The sequence below is a fragment of the Serinus canaria genome, chromosome 4 (assembly GCF_022539315.1).
Source record: "Serinus canaria isolate serCan28SL12 chromosome 4, serCan2020, whole genome shotgun sequence".
NCBI lineage: Eukaryota > Metazoa > Chordata > Aves > Passeriformes > Fringillidae > Serinus > Serinus canaria.
In genome coordinates, this window is record NC_066317.1 from 5,289,040 (window position 1) to 5,314,585 (window position 25,546).

The window sequence follows — 25,546 nt, forward strand, 5'->3', positions numbered from 1 at the left end:
CTGCAAACACAGGGAGAGATTTTAATGGCAGGTGAAAGGAAAACCTTCTGAGGTTGTAAGGAAATTATGTATGCAGCTGAAATACTTTACACTTACACATCCCCTATGCTGTTTGAAGCTTCCTAAAATGAGCAAAGCAAGAGGAAAATTCAACACACCGAAGAGAACATGGATGCTTTGCAAAGATAAAATTTAACTCTAAAATGCTTGGCTGATTTAAGCTTTCCATAGTCCTGGGGAAACAGGGATATCACCATCATATTTTCTGAAAAATCCCTTAGCCAGGATTTCTCTCCTGGGAAGCTGAGAAGCCTCAGAGAAAAAGGAAAACAATATTATCTCATTTGCTTCTCCTGTGTTTTGCTGCTTTGGAATGTGTTTGGAGATTTTTTTATCTAATGTGGGAATTGTTTTGACTTAATGACCAATCACAGTCCAGCTGTGTCGAGGTTCTGGAGAGTCACGAGTTTTTCATTAGTATCTTGTTAAGCCTCCTGTCTGTATCCTTTCTCTATTCTTTAGTATAGTTTTAGTATAGCATTCTTTAACATAATATCATATCATAAAATAATAAATGAGCCTTCTAAGAACATGGAGTCAGATTCATCATTTCCTTCCTGCTACGGGGGACCCCACAAATACCACACAGGGATGTGTGTTTTTTACAATTACTATTTTTGCTACTGTCATTTTTTTAGAACTAAGCATGCAGCAGTGCTTCCCATCATCCCCAGGGCCTGGTAAATACAACATCCTAGGTACAGGTCCCAAACAATTCCTGTGCTCTGTGCTCACCTGTAAACATTTTGGTAACAGCTTTACTCTGCTTGCGGGCAGAACACAGGAGGAGCAGCCAGGGAGGGAAGAACTCGAAGTGGCTGGCTAAAATCTCTGCTATTGTCCCAGACAAACTTGAGGAAGTCTGTTCACCCTCAGAAACGTTACAGCCCTCATCCACCGAGTCCACCAGCATGAAGAGGCTCTGCTGAGGGGGCTTCATTCCCAGGAGAGGCAGCAGAATGCACCTGGAAGGAACACAGCACAAAATTGGTGTTTTAAACGCATTTAACAACATATTGACTGTCACAGGCATCCAGGACAAAGCTATGATCAACTTAAAATGCAAAGTTACTTTTTAAAAACAGTTACCATGGAAAATATTGAGGTAGACTAAACTAAAAGAAATACTTTGAACAGGCAGGTAGTGATGTAGTTCTTGCTTAGGCAGCATTACTTTTTCATGAACTTCTAATTTATAACAATACTTTAAAATTATGTAATAGTGTTCAAAAGTAATTAGAAGACTTGTAAAAATGTTGCTTCACTAAGAAGCTCCTTGGCCAAAAGCTTAAGAACTTCACTACTGTTGTCTCTGCCAAAGCTGCTGCTACTGCTTATCAGAAACTAATAGTGAACAAAAGCTGGTCATGAAACAAAAATCTGAAAGACACATGAAATATCAGAGCTCCAAGAGATCAAGTCAGAATGAATAACACTATTACAAAGAACAGCATTTCTGCCATACCTTCACAAATAAAATGCAAATTAGTAGCAGACGGAGGCATTCGGCAGTGACTTTGATGTATTAGCTTTTATTTATATTGAAGCTGCCAAGCTCCTGTTACTGGGAAAGGATTATCTGCATCCTTGGGATGCAGCTCTAACAACACATCTGATTGTGTGGCTAAAATTTTTAAATTTGCATCTCTTTAGCACGTGGTTCTTAAAAATATACCTCACTGCATTTATATGTATCTTTAAATAGCACTACACAACCATCATGCATCTATTCAGTATTTCCACACTACACTACTATTTTTTGGGTAACCTCATAGTGATTTAGGCCTGTTAGTTTCACTGACTAAATTATCTTTAAATACACTTGGCAAGTAAACTTTTGACTTTATAGTAAAAAGATTTGGAAAATGAAACGAGGTGAGAAAAATACATATCTGACAGTTTACTCTCTTGTAAATTTGCTGTTTGCACATGTCCAGAAGGCATGCCCATCATATGTTTTTTTTTTTTTTTTTGTTTTACTCAAGACCATAATAACCTTTTTTTCATTTATTTTACTGAACAAATTTACCTTCAGAAGACTTTGGTCAACACATTATCACCTACCAAGCATTCAAATGGGAAATACAGGAAAATCCTGCCTGTTAATGCAGGAATTTAACCCACTTCAGAAATTATTCATAAGCCTTATTAGGGGAAGGTTTGTTATTTTCTGGTTTTCTGACAGAGAAAAAAGCAAAATGGAAACAGTGGTGCACTTTTCAAGTCTGACAGTAACAGCAGAATCCAGCAGAACAGACTAGGGGGGAAATTTCCTCAAAGGTATAAAAAGGAAGTACAGAATACTTGTGATCTAAAAATATTCAGTATTACGGATTTTAAAACATGGTCTCCCCCCTTTTTTTTCAGAAGCACAAGACTTCTGGAACTCTGGTAATTGCCCAGCTAGGTACTCCTTCAGAGGATGCCTGATTTCCAACTGAAATCACTGCCCACTAGGCTGGGAAGTTTAGCAGCTACCAATTTACAGAACAGGAAATTAAAGTAGCCATGAGGTTAAAATTACTTTCCCAAGTGATGCCAATTCCACAATGAAAGGAGGCAGTTGGAAATGACCACATTTTCCACCCCTTCCCCCACCAAAATGCTGCCTTGCCCCCTCAGCTATTTGTGTCAAGGCATTTTTCCTGCAACATTTCTTTCCCTATCAAAACTAATTTTCTTCTCCCATAGTTCCCTGTATGAAATTACTTTTGGAGAATGAATGTTACTATGAGATATGAAGAAATGGTAATGGTTATCTTAAATTAAAAATCTCACTTAAAATCCATGTGACCTAACAAAATGCCTATGAAATACCTTAGGAGCATCCAGAAACATTCTTGTGTCAGTTTTTACCTGTTGGGAACACCACCAAGAATAGCAAACAGTCTTGTCTGGGAAAGATTCCCAAATCACTCTGCCTCCAAACAGGGCTGGAAGCAGATGTCTAAGGAATAATGTAAGCACTGGGCAAGCACTAGAAGACCAAATTTTACCATTATTCTCAGCCACCACTGCTTCCAGGGACTTTCTGAGATTCAGCTTTTGCATTTAACATCCCTTAACTGACCACACTTCCTTCCACAGGTCTGTCCAAGTCTTGTATGAACTGGTTTAAGGCTCTGGCATTCACAACAGCAAGGCTGTCTGCAGCTTAGCTGCACACTGCATGAAATAACCCTTCCTTTTGTGGTTTACAAACCAAAATGTCCTTGTTCCATTTGATATCCTTCAACTTCTGACTGGAAGGGACAGTGAGCAGTAATGTCATGTTCCCACTGTCTATGCCATTTGTACCACAGCCTCTCTGAGCTACTTTTTCCCAGGCAAATGAGTCCTAGCATATTGAAGCTGCTCCACAAAATGCTATTCCACAGCTCCTTGTCTCCCTGTGCTCTGCTTCTTTCCACTTCACAAAACTTGTACTTTTGAATCTTAACACAATTTAAATCCCACTAGGAAAAATATATGCACATAAGAAATGAGGCACAATGACTTCTCCCAGCTGAGAGCAATATTAATAAAAGTGTGGCATTAACAAGATATTGATCAGGCTTTCTCTTTAAGTGCCCTTTGAAACTGTTTGATAAAATTCTGTTCTTCTGAGACACTTTAAATCATGAGTTCAGAGCGGGTGCCAAGGAACATTACAGTGAAACTTTTTGGGAAGTGCTGTGCTAATGTGCCAGAAGTCCCATTATGTGACAGCCAGGGGATCAGCCCCAGACAGCACAGGGTTAGGAAAGGCAGGTCCTGCCTGACCAACCTGATCTCCTTCTAGGACAGGGTGACCTGCTCAGGGCATGAGGGCAAAGCTGTGGATGTTGTGTAGACAGACTTCAGTAAAACCTCTGCCAGAATCACCCTCCTGGACAAATTGGCTGGATGGTGGAGTCTAAAGAGAGGTGGGGAACAGAGTTAAACCCAGCTGGGGGCAGGTCACAAGTGGCATTTTGGGGCCAGTTCTGTTTCGTGTCTTTATTGCTGATCTGGATGGGGGCACTGAGCAAACCCTCCCCAAGTCAGTCTCCTCTCCCAAGTCATGGTTTAGTGGTGGACTGGGCAGTACTGGGTCAATGATCTCAAAGGTCTTTTCTACACCATCCTGAGTCTGTGTTTGCCTCCATAACATGACTTAGTAATTCCACTCCCCTACCATTTCTTGATTACACAGGAAAATAACATAAATCAACACGGAATTAACAAGGTCTTTAAAGCACTTCCCTCAAGGGTGATTCATCTACAGATTGTTGTAACAGATTGCTTAATTGCAGAGTGCCTCTCAAAAGATTGGAAGTTGATTTTCTTTACCTTCTGAAAGGGTAACAGCTTTATCTTTACAACTTTTATACTGAATATAGATATAAAAGTGGTGATCATTAAAAAAGTCCCGAGTTAACCTGGATATTTGTAAAAACAGAAAATCTCCAGAGAAAACAGCACAATTAGGTGTTTTAAAAGATGGAATTCATTTTAATGGCAATCTCATGACTTATGCAGAGCAAAGATGTTTTACATGCTCTGCAGCAAACAAGAATTCCTCAGAACAATGAGCCATCCCATAGAATTCTTCAGGATTGCTACTGAGTTGACTGAACCCATGCAAATATGATTTTCCACACATGGAAGGAATATACACAGGCTATGCTGAAATTCTGCTTATGGCTGGCCTTGAGATTTTGATTGGATCCACAAAGACACAACAGATCAGAGCAGAAAGAGCAGCACTGTTCACAAATGCTGAAAAGCATCACAGAGGAGTGCACACACTTATTTAAAAAAGAGGAAAAAAGAATTAATTGCCAAATAGAAATTAATGGGTGGCTCTAAGAGCAAAAGAAATCATAATGTGTTCCTCATATTTGACTGTCTCTGGTGTATAAAAAAGCTGTGTCCCACTTAAACTGGGAGCGTAGCATCCTAGAAGGGCTCCTGTTTGTCTACCCAGCTGCCAGCATTCTCTACTGACAAACACACAGAACAAGTGTATAAAAATCATCTCCTAAGCAGGCCAGAAGCCACAGGGCCAAAAAAAACCCAAAAACCAACCCAAAGAAAAACACAACCACTACCCCTGATTTGTCAGACTCCAAGTGCTGCTACTTTTAGCAAAGCATGACAAGCTTCAAATTTTCTGACAGAAATTACATCCTTGGAAATCTGCTGTACTACTACTACTGAGCCCTTACCTTTCCTTTTCTAAACAGTGTAACAATGCTTAAACAAAGTGCTTTTTGGGAATCCTCCCAAGGGATTGTATCTCAGTATTTCCAGTTTGTATTCCTGAGAAGCACTATCCCAGAGGTCTGCATCAGGCATTTACAAACTCTGTTCTTTCCAATGAAAATTCCTAAAGAAGCAGACAACATTGTTACTCCACACACAGCTTCCTCCTGCTTTTTCCCACGTTTCTACACCAGACTCCTTGAAGAAATTCACCAGCTATTTGTCATATTCCTAAACCCTGCATATTCATCAGGAATATGCCCTCTATATATATTGGATCGATGTCTTTCTGATTATGTATTTATATATATAGAGTTTAACAATACCTGGTGTATGACAAAATAATTCTCTAAGCACTCATCTCAATCCTCAGAAAAGCCAACAAGCATCTTCCTTCTTTTAAGTGCTTTACAACATGAGATATCACAGCCCTTCACAATGTGATTTTTAAGAAATTTACTTCCATTTATGTTGCATTGGCAAAAACTGAAAATAAAGTGCACAGTGAGACTGTAAATAAGCCAACTATGTTTACATAATGTTGTAGTAATTTTTGCCAGCAACATAAGAAGCAGTGGGATTTTTGCCTAAAAATCACACGCTGAGACCTAGCAAAAATCCTAACCACTGAGGGGAAACCTGATGCTGCTGCCTCTAAATGAGATGCAGCAGAAGCTCTGCTGTGCCCAGTCACTGCTGGGGAGCAGGCAGGCAAGGAGAAGGCTCTGCAGGGCAGTTAAGAGCTGGGGGAGCTGCATGCCAGGGAAAGGGGAAGGAATTACATTGTACAGACACTACAGAGGGGAGCTCAGGCCATTGCAGGACACCTCAGGACAGAGGTACCCCAGGGCACAAATCTATACAATAGGGTTTTCACTACTTCCACTGCTCATGGAGTAAACCTAAGAGCTTCTAAATGCCTAAAAATAGAAAAAAAAAAGAGCTCAACTCTCAAGTGTTTTGTAATCATCCCTACTTGAAAAACTCTCACAAGTGACAGCAAACACCAGAGCTTGCTTCTCCTATGCTTACAGACACATGTTCATTTGTATATTGGAATAATCCAGGGGTTGGTTAGCAGGGAGCATAATCCATTAAAGCTGTCTGTCCCCACCACCCCCAGTTCTCAATTTGCATTTAAAAGCATGGAGCCAGTGAAGATAAAGCTGTTAAAGACTGTTAGAAGCTTCAGCAAAGCCAGACTTACACCAATAGCTGCATTTTTCTCTTTTGTTTTCCAAACTGCATTTGGGGCACAGGTCGCCATAAAAAAAGAAAAGGTGAATTTAACTTCTAATAAAATTGACAATTCCTGCTGTTCAGCTGATGAAATATTACCCTCTTTCCAAGTACTTTTAGCAGCTGTATTCACACAGAAAGAAAAACCAGAGCATCCTTACAAATTGCTTGTAGGACTGTTTGTAGAGAGTGAGTTTTATTTGGTCCTGTGACAAGGCATTTACATCTTATGGATGACTTACAGTAAACGGTTTGTTTACCTGCCTTATAATGCATTCTGGCTAATGATTAAAAGGGAAATTAATGATCAAATCAATAGCTGCTTTCTGTATATCACCAGCCCAACTCTTGGCACTATCCACACGTGGAATACAGGCCTTTCCTTCTTACTAATTGCCCAGCTGCTGCTACTGGTAATAACATCCAGCAAAACAGACACACGGGACCCTTAACTACCTGGGAATGTTTATGAAATACGAGGACTGTGAAGCACAGAACAATTCCACACTTTAACAAAGCTGCAAAATAGAACCCATAAGGCAAAAGTGAAGGGAGCCAGTTGGATGTGGGCACACCTGTGTACACACTGACAGATCTGATCTGGTTATCGAGGTACTTGTTCTGTACTTTCTCAACAAGATAAAGTGCCCTGCAGCTGATTATCACTTTCTGGCTAAGTGTAATACTGGTATTAAGGCACACTCCTGGGCTACACTGTAATACAGATTATTGTTTCTAGTAAATTATTTATTTGCAGGCTGCACAGGAAGACAAACTGGCTCTAACAATTCTACCCAACCATGGTTAATCCTATGAAGGAAGGGGCAGAAAGCAGAAAAACCAAACAAAACCCTCCCTGAGAATCACCTATTGGGAAAGCTCTAGGTGAAGTACACAGATGTAAATCGAGGGTCTGGCCTTTTCAGAAGTGGTGAATTAGAAACAGCAGGCAAGTCTTGTGCAACTCAATACCTGATTTTGCAACGTCTTGTAGCAACCTGGATTTTATCTGCAATTGTAAGGCAGACTTGCAGCCCCAGCAGGAGAACACAAAAGCCAGCTCTAGGGCACAGGCCAGACAAAAGCAGAATTGATGGTGGAACCAGCGCCACTGGTCCCACAGAAACAGGCCATGCTGGACCTTGGGTATTGATTAGAGCCCTCCTACAGTCTCACACAAATACAGAGGTGATTTTTGGCTACAAAGCACAGCCAGCAGAGCTACTCGTGGATTTACTTGAGACCGTGGAAAATAGAAGCCTTAAGAGCAAATATTTTGGTGTAATAGTGGACTGCCCAGAACAGTTTGCAAACAACTTGGCTATTATAAAGGACAGACAACTGTGTCTGAAAATCATTCCCAACTGCTACCAGGAGCAGGCTGACTGTATTTTAAATGGAATATACTTGCCATATGTCCTAACATATAAAATATATTCTAAATTACGTCGAGTCTGACATACAAAAATCTGCATCCCCAAAGGCAAAGAGGGGAACAGCACACAAGACAATGAAAAGATTTTCCCCAAACATGTAAATAAAAAAACAAAGGCAATGTATTCAAAACAAACTCTCACAGTTCTGTTTTTTAGTGATAGAGAGGTCACTTAGTCCACTGCCATACCTTCAGCAGGATCAGCTCTGTATCTGCCATCCCTGAGATACAAGCCTAGGCATTCTTTAAGATTTCCACAAATCAATACTGTCTCCCTAAGCAATCCATTCCAGTGCTTCAATATTCTTGAACCTGGGAAGTTTTCTCCTTCCCTTCCTGTGTCTAACCTTTACCTGCTTTCCTGCAATTCAAACCTTGTACTTCCTGCCCCATAGAGAACACCAGCATCATGACAAGGAAGCCAGCAGTACCCAAAATTTATAACCATTTCTCTCCAGTCACCTGACAGAATTAAGGAACAGATTGAAAAGAAAAAAAAAGCCACAAGCAAAAGGTGGTATGAAACCAACTTGATGTGCTGTGTCAGTTTGAAAGTGGAATACTGGTAAGTACAGTTGCTAATCTCTTATTCCACATAGTGAAATATAGTTCTACCTTGCACAAGGCCTGTTTGCACCAGTCCCATGCAAGTAAAGCCTTCCTGCAGACAAGATGGCATTTATGGGTATCTCTTATCCAGCAGTCCTGTGACTCTTCCAAACACACATTAGATTAAATTTATCAAAACCAAACCATGTCATACCATGTTAGTTGTTTTTCACCTCTTTCTTATCTCCCAGCTGTCTGCAAATAGTTTGTCTGATTATTTCTTCTGGCATTTTTCATCTTGACTGACACATTTCTAATTCCCCACACCTTTTATACCCTTCTTAAATCAAGGCACTAAATACACAAATTTTTCTTTCAACTCAGCAATCCTGATAAAGATAACCTCTCCTTTGCAGACAATCAGTAACAGTTTGAGAACATCTCACCTATTCCATGTTGGATACCTGCTTGAGGTTTTTGGCCTGGGCTATATTTTCCTTTGATCTTACCTGTTTCTTGCTACTTTTAATTATGTTAGCTGACTGCAAAATGACTGTTTTTAAAGAAAGGGCAATATAAAGGAGCATTGAAATTTTAGCTTTCCTACTGTTATCAGTTTTTTCTCCCCAAGGAATAGCAGATCAACACTTGGTGGATATTGTCTTTTTTCTGCTAACATAAATGGAGTTACTTCTTGTAAAACACACCTCACAGGAAACACGATCAATGCACCTTGAACTTGCAGTCTGGTTCTCATTTTTACATTTCTCTTTCACTTTCACATTTAGTGGCTGCTCTATTTTCTTCCTGCCACCTTCCTGAGGGAGTTTAACACGTGAGGAGCTACTCAGTTTCACTGAACCAGACATTTAATACAGTGCTTTGAGACCTCAGTGCTCTTCCCAGCCAGCTCCTTGCTTTCATTATACTTGTCTTCATCAGATCTCACTCACTAATCTTCTGAGATGCTACACCTCCATCCTTTTAGTTTGTCTTTCTTTCTCCTCCCCTTCTAAGCAAAGACTCATAGAATCATTTAGCATTCTATGAAAAGACCTTTGAGTCCAACCATTAACCCAACACATGCATTTAAGATCATTTCATAGTCACTATAACCAAAAGATTTCACTTCCTCAGCTGATTTTTCCAATCTGACTGAAGCTAATTTGTGTCTCCCCACTAACTATTCTCTCCCCTTTGAGATCAGAAGCATGGTCACTGCCAGACTCCTGCTTCTATCATGCCTTCCCAGCTGATGCTTTATCTCCTATTTGTTATTCAAATTTTTAACTCTGCCGACATTATCATCCAAATTCTATGCCACGGATGACACCACTTGTAATCTTAAAGCAGCTTAGCTTACTTGAGCTTGCTGCTTTGGTAGGGTAAAGCACTTGTAATTTTACAAAAGACATGGTTTTGAGCTGAGGGGATCTCTGAATTACCACAAACCCTATTGGGACAAAGCAGGTAAACCCTTATACACACAAGGTGGTCTGATAGGTGTTTGATTTCCAGTCCATGGAAGATCAGGCTTACCAACAAACCTTCAAATAGAAATCCCACATGTAGGGAGGGCTATCACCACATGTGATATTTGTATTTTTTTCAGATTTCCCAGTGGCTTTAATTTCTTTACTTTAGTCCTGAACTACAAGCAAGCATGTTATGTACAAAACAAGCTACTTTTTTTTTAAACACATACCTGTTATACAAGTTATCCTGACAGATCTTTTAGAGCACAGAACTCAATCTTGACTGCACACTAAAATTTCCAGTTCTGCTTGTTCACCCCTTACCTTTTTTCCATTAGTATGAAGACACCTAAGGCATTTGATTACTCCCTGACTTATCTTTTGTCTGTCCCATGACCTACATGACCAAGCCTATTTCCCCTCCTCCTCCATCCCCAGTTTTTGAGCTGTTGTCCAAGCTGTTATTTACATTTATTCCTGGAATTTGTCATCCACCAAGTTTTGCTTTAATACTTAGGGTCAAAAAAATCAATGTTTTTCTTCCTATTAAGAATCAATTAAGTTCTCAATGGTATTTTTTCCTGCAAATCCATCTTTTTTTAAAAAGAAAGTAGGAGGTGCCAAAGAATGCACACTTTAGATCAAATGCATGAGATGAAAGCATCAAATCAGACTCACTGAAAACTATCATTAGTAGAAATGAGAGAATTGCCTATACTTCTCCTTATTTTGCATACATGTAAAGTTAAGATAACAACTTACTTTGCAAATATTCAAAAGCCTGTGTTTGAAATGCAACATGTAAGACTGGGGCACCACAATAAGAAAATGACCAAGTTTATATATGAACAGAATGTCTCAAAATTACAAAGTTAGTTTTAAATCATTTATGAAATTAAAGGTACAGTGAGTGAAATATATATATATATGTACACACACATACATTCAGTATTTTCAGCCTTCCTTATTAACAACCTGATTCCCTAGTTGTAGCAAAACTAATATTTCTTTGTTAAACAAAAACATAATTTCTATAAACTGTGTAATCTGAACACGTTACTACACAACAGAGTTGAAATTCTTGTAGCTTTACAAGCATTTGAATCTCTAGGTATAATTCTACAAATATTCTCAAATCTATTCTATTGGAGATAGACAAAAATCCCTTTCTTTCTTCTCTTTCTATTTATGCAGTGCATAAACACAACTGAAGGAATAGATATTTCTTTCCAGGTATATGATTGTGTTTGCTGGCATGAGAGAAAGGCTAAGCACAAAAAGAAACCTAAAAACTCCCAGATGAGACAGGTAGAAAACTGCACTGAATAAATTCAATTGTGTGCCTGTTGTCAGGCTATATGCTTGTTTACAATGTTCTATTATTCCATGACCATAAAAAAGCATACAGTAGATTAATACACACAATAAAAGAGCCACCATCATTTCTGCAGTTCAGTCTGACAACCCCCAAATTAATTAGATTTGTCCTAGGCATTCCAAAGGGGAAAAACCCCCAACATTACTGATTGGGAAGCTGGAAGAAGAGGAGCTGCAGTGGCTGTTTCAGCACTAAGCTGCTCCTTCAGAACAGGGGGCTCTTGAAATGCCAGCCTAGAAGAACCAGGCTAATCAACAACTGACATTTTAAAATCTTGATCATTCCCTAATCAAGTTGTTCCACACCTGCCTGCCTCATGTCTTGCACACCATCATAAAGCACCTCACACTTCCACTGCTGAACTGATTGCAGGATTATACTGTCCAACCTCATCTTGAGAAAATCCCCTGCACAAATACCAGATGAAAAGCTGTTGAGAATTTACCTTCCTAGTCAAGCACACTTAAGACAGCTTTCCTACTCTGTTTGTTACCACATATCTTTATCCATCTTATTTTCCATCTTAGTAAAAAGGACTGTCCTAATGTTTATTGCATTTAGTTGAAGAGGCAACAGATGAAGCAGCTTTCGTGTGTCCCATTCAAAATTATTCTCCCACACTGCCCAAAGCACAATTCACAGCATATGTTCCTTGTGCATCACTCTGGGGCCTCATCAGCTACCTTGTGGTTTGGGTTTTTTCATCCCCAGCTCCAAGCAGATACAGTTTTTCTGCCTTGCCTGTAAAACTCCAATTGATGCTTTCTGTATTGTCACCATAATTTACTCTCAAGAAACACTGTTAGCTCAGCACTGTGTAACCCTGATTCTACAATCTTACTGCACTGATGCATTTAGCCCTGGAACTGCTTTTGTAGCCTAATATTTACTAGCTTTAGCTACAATACAACAAGTGACAGAAATTACAACTTCCTCTTGTCCTATTATTCACACACAAATTGTTTACTGTGGATAAAAATCACAATTTAAGATTAAAGAAGGTATTAATTAAAAAAGCATAGAAACACCCAATGATTTGGTGTTGTGCTGTCGACTGCTGAAGTTTCCATCTGTTAGACTTTGATCATTTAAAGTAATCCAAAATCCTGTAAGACACTATTTTTCCTTATCATGGATCAGCTTCACTTTACCTACAAACTGAGCTTTTTTCCTAATGTCCTGCTGAACTCTGTTTCAGGAAAGTGTAGAGAAAGGACAGACAGCTTAGTGCAGCATGCTCACTATCACTGCAGGAGAGCTGATGTAGCTAAACCAGGACTTGTTAATTAACTGCTCTAAGATGGAGATCATGCTGTAATCCCATTCTGAACAGTTTTTCCTCTTGAGGTTCTTTCCTATCTGCCTGTTACTGTCATCTCCACACTGCTGGTATTTTCCTTAAATGACCTAGAACATCTGAGCAGTGCTCTCTTTCTTCCAGGACAATTCCATGATGCTGCAAATAATCTTAAATAAGGGGCTGCCAGGGCCCTTCCTTCTCTCATGTTCTAGGACATCACAGATCTGTAGCACACAACTTATATCTTATGCAAGGTGCCCACCTTCCCTTCTCCACAAAAGCACTGTCAGCTCTTATTAGGACATGACAAAGAAAAAAATCCAAGGAAAAGACACCTCTGGTGGTCTGTGGACTCCAAGTCCACTCATCACATATTTATTCCATCCTTTATATATTTATTCCATCCTTCCTCTCACTCCCATCAATTTAAACAGCAGCATCCACAACTGAGCCCAAAAGCCTGATGCCTCCTACCTGCCTGCACGGTCCTCACTCTGTGTGAAACGTGACAGAGAGAGGAATTTGATAGCAATTGTTTTGCCCCTTTTATTTCTTCATTATGTAAATTTCCCCAGCTGCCTTCTTATCATGATCTCATTTTCAGTTCTTTTTTCATGCTATGTTCTCACATTTTGATGTCAACAAGCAGACCAGGAACCAACCCACTTCCTTCTATCTGGTACCTCCTCTGCAATACCTTTGAACACCTCTGTACAACTCAACCCTTGGGTCCATGTAATTATTTTCTTGCCTTTTTGGCCTGATTATTTCTTTTTCAGCAGTCATTCTTCAATCACAAAATGTCTTTGCATTAACTATTGAAAACACTCCTGCTCCTGGTCAAAGACAGAAGATTTCTCATCATTCCCAGTGTTTTGTACACATCATCTCACTCAAGAAACTGAAACCTCTTCAAGTCATGGCTTTCAGGAGGCAGTATTTCAATACTATCTTCTCCCAGTATATAAGACACACTACATCCTTTCTACTTCACAATCCACCAAATCCTTTTTATTTTCTCATTGAAAAAGAAGACAGGAAAAGAAACCTAAACCCTTGCACAAGCTATGAACATGTGCACAGAAAACTGAAGGGAAGGGAAATAATTAACAAGTAAGAATTGCTATGAAGGTCCATCTAACTAAACAGCTTATAGGAAAACCTGTAAGGTTTAAGTCTGAGCCACATTGATTAAAGCCAAAATGTTAATGCCTATAGAAGTAGAAGACAAAAAGGTCTATGTAAGTTGTCATTATTAAAATGCCTGGGGGAAACTTTCTTATGGTAATTTAATCTGAAAAGGTTAAAACCTTAACCTTTATGTTCAGTCTCTAGGCTGTGCTTCCATACAATGAAAGAGGAACATACAGCTTGCTCCTGCAGGAACACTGACTGCTGCTATGTGACCCCTTAACTCCACAGATTTAAGGGAAAAGCCTAAAGAGAAACATGCCACAAAGTACTTAAGCTTCAGGCAATGCTCAACCGTTCTAATGGGTTGGAGAAGACCAGAACACAGAGTTTCCTATGAAACACAGCACCAGTTAAAAGCCTAAAGGCCCAGTTACACAGAAATACTCAGAAGATCCAGCAGTCAAGATGCTCTCACAAAAGCAAATTTACCTTCTGCAACTCTACTGGAAAGACAGGCTGAGTTGGCAGATTATTTTTAACCCTCTTGTGCCATGATCTATGGTAAGTTTCTCATCTTACCCATAAACTGGTGTGATTTTCAGTTGGTATCCTGCCTCCATCATTTCTGAGTATTAAATAAATCACAGATAAACAAAACAACACGATTTTAACTGTAATGAGATAGTTTTTACCCGAAAACTCCTACTAAAAGGAGAATTCAGTCTTCTATCAGATCAAGATCTTCTGGGCTAGGGTCCAACTAGCTTCAGGACTCTAGTCAAGCATAAGTGAAAGATGTAGGAATGGACAAAAATCTGGGCAAGTACAGAAGTAGAATGTTGCCTATTTACACATCTAAAACATTGGTAAGAAAAATTCCCCTTAGAAACCAAACCCTTTTATTTAGGTAAGGGATTTTTTAATGCCACATTCTTAGGTGTGACCTCTGAGGACACACTAACAAAATGAATTATTGAATTTCAGGCCGAGATGAAAGAGAATAAAGCTGTATTTAAAGATGTACAAGGCTGTCCCAAAAAGGAAAGAAAGAATTTATTCTCTATGTTTCTGGAGTACACCCTAAGTAGTAAAAAACTTGGATTATAGCAAGAAGAAACCAACTCAGAGTAACATATGGATTCTTTTTTCTAGAAGAACTGTGAAGCATAAGAGCAGATGAAGCCAGCATCTCCAGCTTTTTCTGTCTGGTGAAGGAGATGCTGGACTTGATTTTTCTGAGCTCCCTTTCCAACCATCTCAATTGTCAATTGTACATTTGAACTTTACATGTGGTAAATGTATAACAAACACACTGGAAGTTTAACTTACTCCTTTAAAGAATCTTGTAAATTAATTTATTATGCATTCAGATCCTTCTTTGGATGACACAGGATACAGTTAGTCCTTGCCTTTGTTTCTACCATTTATAGCTCTACAAAATTAAGAGAGTCTAACAAAATCTATATACTCACACCCTTCTTGCAAGCACTGGAGAGCTACAGCTCCCAAGATTGCACTGAAGCTCTGGAAGCAGAGAGAAAGGCTCTGCAGCCCTTTCCAGAAGGAAGTAGATTAGAGAAAAAGAAGTAGATCACTCCCAGACAGTCTGAGACCTGGGTGAGAAAAACTGAGTCATTTGTCACCTATGAAAGATTAATACTGAATTACTGATGTCCTCTAGAGTAAATTGATGGAAATCCCAGCAGCTTTTGGGTTTCCAGTAGCCCAAGCTCAGATATCTTTAACTGTCTCCAATGTGCTGCCTCTCCCCTTTTCACAGCACTGGAACTGGGGTGCTGCAAACTCCAGTAGAAGCACATACCTTGGTTAATTCACTAGCAAGGAAAACTCCCAAGAATGTAGGTGCAATATCAAAACCCATTAAAGTCAGGATACTCCTAATTCATCTCAAATTTACTCCAAAATGCACTCAGATTTTTGCAATTAAGAACAGGCTACTCCAAACCAGCAAAATGCTCACTAGTTAATTGCTCAATAAAGCCTACACAATCCATTATAATTTTAATTATATTAATGACTTCAAAGATGGTACAAAGAGTTCTAAAAATGAGCAGCTTCTTCACACTTCATCTGTCATCGTTTACAACTCAATGTCTGAATCTTTTCTTTCATCTAAGCAGGAAAAATGCATTTCAGTACCACAGATTGAAAGTCTCTGGACAAAAGTCACAGAAGGTTTGCTGAACAAACCACTGTTTTTCTACATTGTCAGACAAAGAATCCAGAACTTGGAATAAAACTTGTTACTCCCATACCATTTAGATAGGAGTAAAAACTCTATCACCTACCATTTGCAACTTTCTGATGATACAGGACTCTTGAGGGAAGAGGGAAGGAAAAAATAAATAACTTAGTAGCATGGAAAGGCAATGCAGGTGAAGGGCTGGGGGAAGGAAATGCTTGTTAGCTCTGGCTGACACTCAGAGGTTTTTCCTCTGAATTCTGCCCTTTATGAGGTTTCCATTACATTGCCAAAGACAAAACACCTTTGGAGCTCAACCCTTTGGAGCTCTCCAAGCAGGCAGAAGGAACTTTACATAGATAACAGCAATTGGCACAGGCCCTGCTGCACTTTAACGCTGTCCAAGGGAGTGACTCACACAACTCATGCAAGGCTTTCAAATTTAATCAACATAAACCCCTGCTTCAAACTTGCAGTCAGCAGAGAACCTTACATGACCTCTCACACTCAAGTCTACAGGTATTTGCATATTCTAGAGAACTATAAAACTGCTTGGCCTTTTACATCACTTAACACTATTGGGGTCATGTTAAATCACGAGGCAAATCTGTTGTGTACCAAAGAGATGAGGAGTTAGAAACAGAAGAAAAGCTCTGATAGTCTGGGAATCTGCAAAAGGAATCATTGCACTGATTTTAGCACCAGTATGCATAGAATCTGGTGTCCTTTCTGAAAAAAAAAAATATATATTTAAGCTCTGGGGTAGAGCTTCCCTGTATTCACTTTTAGTAAAGAGAACGTAACATCAGCTCGAGAAAACATCTATGAAGCTCTTAAAGAGTAATAGATTTGCTCAGCAGCTCTTTCTGGTTTGGTTTTGTGGCTTTATTTCTTTTAAATTTCTGGGGTTTTTGGGTCTCTACTGATCAGGGACATCTACTTGCATAGGAATGCAACTTTAGTAATGAAATAAGTGGAACTCTGAATTCACAGCTTCATTCTTTTTCCTGATAAAAATCACTTAGACCCTCTTACATTAAAATAGTTGTATGAGAAATACTTTAGTAATAAAATGTTAGGATGTCTCACAAGCAAAAAACCACTTGGACACCATTGATCAAAATTCAGTATGTGAGAAATAAAGATGTGAAAAGTCTCACAGGATTTGAAATTCCTGGAAAAGACCCAGAAGATGTAAAGAAATTTCACCTGTGAGTGAGAACAAAGCAGCTCCACCTGCACCAACCAGCTGGGAGATGTGGAAATTTACCATTTTTTGGTGATTTATTAATTGCAGCAACACACCCAAGCAACATTCAAAGTTTGGTTTAAGGTGTGTTTGGCAGAAGTTTAAAAACATGGTGTTATTTAAAACCTTCCACCTCTAAATTCTCTGTCCCAGGAGCTTTGGTCAGGTCAAACTCAAGAGCAATGGCTGAAAAAAAGAATCAGCTCTGCAGGGTAAACCATGCCCACACTTCTAGTGACAGACACTCCCTGGGCTGTGAATGAAGCAAGCTCTGCCTCCCACCAATAATCCCAACTGCAGCACAACACATGGGAATTATGTGCCTTTCCCTACTGTCTGAAGGTGTTTCATGTCATCTCCTCTGTCTGGAAAACATAAACCAGGAACATAAGGGAATTGCCTTTCTCCAGCCTGGTTTACACAAATCTCAGCATTATCCACAGCTTATATCAGAGTTGCTCTCTGCCCTCATGGCCTTGGATAAGTGGTATCTGCCTGTATTCCTACCAAATCACTGGAAGAACAAACTTGCTGCAGCAAAACCAAAACAACCCTAGAGACAGCATTTCAAAATTTGGGTTATTCAGAATTTAACTTTTCTGTATCAACGGGGAATAAGAGCTTAATGGACCTTCTGAAATAAATTATCACATTATTTCTTAACTTCTGGTGTCTATAACTTCTTTTCCTTCCCTTCTGCTTTACTTTCACTGAAAATCTGAGTGTGAGGGTTCAGCACTCTCCCTCACATTTTAAGCTGCTTTCTGCTCCAGCACTGAGTGCCTGATAAGAAAAGTGCTGTAAGTAGCTGTTCCTTCTCTCAGCTGTCAGTGCAGAAACAAACTCAAAATGCTAAATACATTTGTATAATTCAGCCCTTCTGGTTCTTCCAAATTTCAAGATCTGGCCCTGAGAGAATTTTTAGGGGATTTTAAGCTTATAAATGCATAAGAAGTTTTTAAGAGGAGACATTTAAACAGCATGAGAAACGTCTTTACTCCGAGGGTCACTGATTGCACATGTATCACTACGACCATCAGGACTGCTGAAAAATCTATTTGAGAAACATCCTTCAGGAAAGCATGTCACCATTTTGGCTAATAAACTATAAACAAATTGTTTATAAACTAGCATGTTGCCAGACATTAAGAAGCTTTTCTTTCTCAGTATTTCCAGGACCATCAGCACAAAAATAGAGTGGTATCATCTTGTTTAGCCCTTATGAAGAGAAGTCTTTCCATTTTAGGCCATGAATACATGGCTGGGTCTGGAGCAGCTGTGAAAAGCAGAGCAAAAATTTGACAGTGCCTTTAAAGAAAAATCTTTCTCCTCTTCTACTGAATAAACTAAAATAAGGCAAGAATCAATGAAGCACTTTGTGTTTCTTCAGTGCCTTTACACAATGAGAGATGCAATCATCTGACAGGAAAGCCTTCCTAGAACTCATTTCACATCACAACAACCTTAACACAAACTCTGAACACAGCGGAGCAGAGGATCGAAGGGCTCAGTGGCAAGCCTTAGAAACCACGGAACATCCTAAATTGTAATTTTGTTAAAACATTCCCTGCACGGTTTATACACCAGCAAAGGTTCCATCAAACAAATGACTGAGGTGTCTGATGGTGGGAAGGGGGTGGCCAAGTGCCTCTTGTTTGTGGACAGAGATTGTATCACCCAGCAGAACAAGCTCGTGGTGCTGCTGTCAACAGCCACCTCCTGGTCCCCTGCCACAGTGCTGAAAACTTATATTCCCAGCACAGCACCTTGTCTCCAACACCTCATCTCCCTTAAATCTGAAACAGGAGAACCAAAACCAGCCACCACAGCTGCTTTTGAGAGCAGGAGATCAGGATAAGTGGGAGCAAGGGAATACATGAAGGGCGAAAAGAAAAACCTCCTTGACTGAAGCTGCTGTACTACCCCAGAAGTATTTCTAGTGTAATAACAAGAGTTCGCAATCAGTGCTGCAAAATTTGAGAAGGAAAAGACCATTGCTGGATCTTGTGCCTATTTTATTTTCCCAGTACAAAACCAAGAACCATGTATATTGACCTACTCAAATTAGCCCATCATTTATAAACCCTATGTTTATAAAAATCAGTCCAAACAAATATCTCTTATATTTTATATTTCTAGGTTGAATTTTGGTCTAAAGACATTTACCTAGCTCCTGTTCTGGGCAGTAAGGCAATAACTTTCACAAGAGGAAGGATTCCAGCTCTTACTGAGAACTTGGCTGTACTAAATTAGTCAGATTTCCCTGTAATAGACTTTTAAACATAAACAGGCTCTTACACACCAGATTAATCCACTTTCATGATTTTAAAAGACTGCCTGAAGCTAGATGGCCAGACTGCTATTCCATTTATAGACACTTAATTGCACCCAGTTTTTATTCATTAGAATTTAAGAGGACGTAATACCTCTGAAATTAGGACCCTAATAGCTGTTAGAAGTTGCATATTCACTTAGCAGCAAACAAAAAATCCAGAACTAGTCTTGGTTTAGACTATTTGTTTTAAGACACTACACTGGGAACAATGTAGACATGCATCCTGTTTATTCAGCAGGCAAGGACATAACAGCCATCAGAACTAGAAGGCTCTTGTACACCACCATGACAATGAGAGCAAGCAGCACTGTTCAACCCCAGTACTTGTCTCCACAATCCTAGTAGGCAGGAAAGAAAAATAGAGGAGAGGAATTTTATACTGGAAACAGGCAATAGCCCTCAAGTACCATAAAAAGTTACACCACTACACAGTACCAAAAAAAAATTTTGTTTAACCAATATTCCAGAGAAGTTTTATGCTGGCAAGACATTCAACTGAAGGTCTGTTGATGAAGACAAGCCTTACCCTTCATGAATTTTCCTTCATTGTGACCCAAAGGAATAAAGACCAATAGACATAGGCTGTGCTCAAGACTGTACATTGTTCTAAGTATACCTATGGATATACATGTAATTTATCCTTTCATTTACCCTTATCCTCACAGAAACAGAATGATCAGAGATACACTCAGGAGACTATGGTTTGTTAGGGAACACCAGTAAAAAAAAGTCTGTTTCTTTTCCATTCAGCTTAGACAGCTGACAAACCTCTTAAGGGACAGGGTGATCAATTTCTTGATCAATTTCTGATTCCATCAACACTTTGAAGTACTTACAGAAGAAGCAGCAATAAAGATTTGACACAATCTGTGCATATTGTGAGAAGAAACATAAGGAGTTAATTGACATTTTCCTACCACATATTTTTAGACAAACATAAAACCGATGTGCTGGATCAGACCCAGAGATCCATTAGCCCAGTTTCCTCTTGGACAGAGCACGTTATTGGAAGCTTTTCCAAGGGTCCTGTAAGGTCTGTTCCAGGTCTGTGAAGGACAACTGCCCTACCTTTATGGCACACAGAGACCATGGACTAGATATTTTCCACTCTGAAGTCAATTACTTTCAAGTCTTTCCAAAACATCCAGTTACATCTGAGGGTACTAACATACAAATGTAAATAAATTCACTATTAATAATAAACTTTGTTTTAAAAGTAAATATTTATTTATGTCAGCTATAACGACAAAGTTAGATTTCTCCATGGTAAGTCTGCACGCTCTGACAGAGATAACAAGCCATGAAACAAACATGTTTTAAACTATCTGAATCTTAGGCTCACTGGAAGGAAGACCTAAACAGCAGATTTTTCTTGTTTGTTTTATTTTGGGTTTGTTTTGTTGGTTTTTTTTTTTTTTTTATTTGTTTTTACCTTTTAAACGCTTCAGCAGGGTTCCTCTCACACTCCCCGGGCTGCAAGAGACTTTGAATAGCAGGATCTCTTAGTTTGTCCTCATATCCCGGGATCAGTCCACTGCGGCATATCTGTGTGACTAAACCTCGAATAAAGCCTCCAACACAGAGCGTGTCAGAGTCCTGGGCCCTGCAGAAATGGAAGGCCAGGGCCTGGCGATGTAAGCCCCTTTGCAGGTTTGCAGGTGAGCTTGGCCACAGTAACTCAGTGCACAGGGCTGTCTTCCCACTGCCGGGCCCTCCTACCAACAACACACCCCAGGCAGCTCCTTTCCCGGAGACAACACCGCTGTTATTCCCAGGATTGGCTACAAGAGATGGTTTGTTGGCAGCACTGCCGCCGCAGCTCGCTTTCTCCTGGAGGCAGTGCTGAAGCTTGTGGAAAACCCACTCCCTACAGTAAAACTGCTTTCCCTGCAGCAAGCTGGTTTGAGCCATTTTATAAAGCTTCTTCTCTTGGATGTGTCATAAGCTGCAGCACATCTTCAGCATCTCAGGAGCGGGGAGAGGCGCGTTCACCCGGCACGGGACGATCTTGTGTGCAAGAACTTGACAGAGGCGACAGCAACCGGGCACCCTTCCTCAGGGTAAAACACAGCAGCCTCTCCTCTGCAGGACGGGTGTCACTCCATCTGTGTGCTGTGCTGGGATCAGCACGGCACAATCACAGCTCAGCTGACATCGTGCAGCGGCGGCTGGGGCCAGCCCTCGGCGAGACTCCTGGGGTGGCTCACAAGTTCACACAGCTCCATGGCTGCATCTGTGGCTCAGGCAGTTGTGCGTGTTCCCAGCGTACAGGGGAGACAATACATCTGGAAAAGCTGAGGGAAAGCCAACTTTGCAGTGTATACTAAACGCCTTTCAACTCTAGGCATTAATCTCTCTGGATATACATACAGAAAAAGCTGTCCATAATAAAATGTTCCTTCTGGGAATTTCATAAAAAAAGTGATTTCTCTTCAGAGTACTATGTACACACCACAAACGTGGCAAGTACCACTGACTAAAGCAGCCAGTCTGGCCAGCGAGCTTTGCAGACTTCATACATCTGGGACAGTGTCCGAGAAGTGCTTCACATTACGGTTTCTTATGCAGCACAGGCGACCAGGGAAAAAAAAATGTTTACAGCTTCTTATTTCAATACATTCGTAGCGTCTTCTTCAGCAACTTGATTCTTACTGAACCTGTTCTCAGGTATCTCAATCGCAAGATGTCAGAAGAGACAACATCTTCCCCTAGAGCTCTGAAATAAAGGAGACAGCACTTTTAACCCTACATGCAAGTCATAATTCAGTCAGCTGCAAACGCAGACAACAAAGACCAAAGTCAAGGGCTCGTATTCCTTATTCTTCCTAATACTGTTGAATTAATCAAGAGAGCCGTTTTAAAGAAAATCTGTCGTTACGAGGCGTGATCAGCCACATGCAAAAAAAAAAAAAATCCCCAACAATAAACAATGAGCAGATATGACAGTGGCCTCAAAACCACAGCAAGTCTTGCATTTTCTCCCGAGGAGAACCAACTGTATCCTTCCATCCTAGAAACATTCCTCCTAGCCAGGCTTACCAGCGAATCCTCTCCTCACCCTATTTCCCTCCTGCCGGCTGCGGGCGTTTTCGGGAGTTTGTGCAGCAGGGCAGCGCTGCTCCCCGCACGCTTCTTTGTTCGCGGCAGCGGCGCCCGGCAGCCCCGGGGTCACGCCGTGACACCCCGCGCCGCCGCCCCGTGCCCTGCCGCCACCGCGCACCCCGGCCGCCGCCCGAGCCGGCCCGGGCTCAGCCCCGCGCCCTGCCCGCCCGGGCAGGCACGGCTCGGAGCCGCCCGGCAGCGCGACCCCCTCCCTCCGGGGAACCCCCGAGCAGCTGGGGAGCGCCCCAGCCCTCCCTCAGCTCTGTTCCCTGGCGCGGCTCCGCACGCCCCGTGCCCGCCGCCCTCCGTCGCGCACACACCCGGCTCCGCACGGGCACCCGCTCCGCGCCCGGCGGGGACCCCCATGCCAGGGGCCGGTGTCAGCTCCGCCCGGGCAGGGGCCTCCTCCCGCCGCTCGCTCACCTCCGAGGCCGCCTCGGCGCGGCGGCTCCTCCAGACGGCTCCTCTCGCTGCTGCCCGCGCCCCTCCTCTTCCTCCGCCCGGCCCCTGGGCTCCCGCCCCCGGGCGCCGCCGTGCCAGGGCCGCGGCCACCCCGCTCCGCGGCTGCCTCAGCCCGCCCGGTGCTCTCCCTGCTCGGCGCCTCCCTCGCTCCCCGCTCCGCCCGCCCCGGCCCCGCCTCGGCCCGCCCCCCTTCCCCTCCGGCGGCGGGGACATCTGGGGCGAAGTAGTGCGGGGCGGAGGGAGACGGGCGGTGCCCCTCGCCGCCGCCCCGGGCTTTGTGCCGGCCCCGGGGCCGCCCCCGTCCCGCCCGCTCCCGCGGCGCCTCCCGCCGCGGCCCTGCAGGGGGCGGCCGCGCCTCCCGCCGCGGGCCCGGGGCGCCGGCCCTGCCCGGCCTCGCTGCGCTCCCTTCTGCGGGACTTGGGCGGAAAAGGTCCTGCCTGGAGGCGAGCCCCTCTCGCCGCGGGGCTGGCACGGGCCCTCGCAGTAACGCCTTGGTTGAGTCGGCTCTCCCAACCAAGCACGGAGCTCAGAGTGCTCAAATTTTCTCGCTGCCTTTTCTGCTCGTGCCCCGGGCTGGCCCGTTTCGGACAGAACTGGCATGAATTACCCTGACAGCCTCCCCAGATCGTAGCAGCAATTCTGAAGCTTTTCCACCTTCCCAAGCATGCTTCTGGGTTTACACACAAACCATGTTTCCAAGACTGTGAGAGCTCCAAAGGGCCATCCCACGTCCTTCCCTTAGACCACGTTAAAGTGACCCTTGAGCTTTACAGTTTGTGGATCCCTGCAAACCCTTGGAACCAGGGACCTTAATATGGAAGAAACCCGGGTAGAACTTCCTCCAGGACAACTTTGATATGGAAGAAAACAGGGTGGATCTCACTCCAGGACACCTTTACGAGGCTCTTGTAAAGCCCCTTCCACCCATGACAACAAAGCAACCGCTCTCCTCCTTTATTTTGTCTGTGATAGAGCAAGGGAAGGATTTTCATTACAATTTGCAGCTGGCTGCATTAGTTATGATAAGGCACTTTTCCATCAAGGATCAAGGTCTATATGGTTGCTAAATAGTGAATTCATTTGGGCACGGCTCTGTATGGTTTTGTGCACCAGGTAATTACGGCATTGTGGAGTACACACTGAATATATCCACAGCATACAACAGAGTGATTGATTTAGGGCCCTTCAAGGAGCATCCCGGGGTTCTTTGCAGGAGCAAAATGAAAAATTAAATAAATTCAGTTGGTGTACTGAAGAGCTTAGAAAAACAGGTCTGTCTGCTTCTGAAAACCAGTAGAACAAGTTTGAAGAACCTTTGGAAGCAGTGAATTACAAATTTGCAGAGCAATTGGGAGTGGGGGAGAAACAGAAATAAGATTAGTAGTAAGAAAATGCTGTGTGGTTGTTTTGTTTTGGGTTTTTTTTAAGCTGTCTGACTTGGTTGGGTTTTTTTAACCCTACACTTTAGGCAAATAATCTTCTCTAGGCTTGTTTCTTTTTCTTCCTAGCTGCACCACCCTTCCATTTCGAAATGTTGTGGAAACTCAAGACTTCCAAAACTAATGCTAATATAAGTTCAAGAGACTTTGAACTGTAAAATATTTTCTTTTTTCATTTTTTTTTTCTTTAAACAATAAAGGGATAGAGACAGATAATGGTTGGAGTGGTGGGATTGCAGCTCAAGTCTGCTGAGCAGGCTAGAGAAAAAACAGAAGTTGACAGAAGAAAAGTAAAAAAACCACAAGAAATAATTGCAGATTCAACACGTTAAGGAGCAGATCTTGGCACAAGCATTGTGCCTTGGGTAGGTGACCCAAGGAGGAAAAAAGAAGAAATTGGACAATGATGAGATGCAGGGGTAAGTGCAACTTCATCTTTCTCATGACCAAGACACAAGTGAGAACTCAATTTAGGTGAAAAGGCGCTGTCAGATTTCAACACATCCGACGTGGATATTGTGAAGCAGGTGGAATAACAGCATGGTTTGCTAAAAGCAGATATTTAGCATGATGGACTTATAGATAATAACTCTGAAAATAATTAACCTTTCTGTGCTAATACAGAAATCCCAAACCAGATGACAATAATTTGATTTTAGCGTGGTGCAGAGGACACGAAATGATTGATCCCCTAAAATTGACTGGTGGGCACTGCATCTGAGCTAAGTTTCCCTTCAGGATATCACTCCTACAACTGACATCAGGAGTCTGAAATACTTGCTGGAATTACAAATGGAAGAAGGTGAGGGGAAGGGGGAGAGGAACAGAAGTTAGGGGAAAAAAATGTGGCAGGCCTAAAGTATAATTAGGCAAAATCTTGCAAAGTCCAAAGCATGACCTTTCAAAAACTTTCTATGTACAAGCTAAAGGTGAGCAGCCTTGCACTGACCCTCCCCTCAA

The 25,546-nt window shown here is 41.8% G+C and overlaps 1 protein-coding gene across 2 annotated transcripts in view; it reads right to left on the minus strand.

Moving 5' to 3' along the window:
* The window catches only part of ANKRD50 (ankyrin repeat domain containing 50), a 39,973-nt gene extending 16,763 nt beyond the window's left edge, over positions 1–23,210 (minus strand). Inside the window, exons 1-3 of one of the 2 annotated variants that reach the window (XM_030239171.2) lie at positions 23,109–23,210; positions 21,016–22,299; positions 796–1,025 (exon numbers count right to left, since the gene is read on the minus strand). In XM_030239171.2, the coding sequence (XP_030095031.2) occupies positions 796–1,025; positions 21,016–21,494 (709 nt within the window). In that variant the 5' untranslated portion in view covers positions 21,495–22,299; positions 23,109–23,210. The other variant, XM_030239172.2, reaches the window with a different exon arrangement.
* Positions 23,211–25,546: the final 2,336 nt, after the last annotated feature.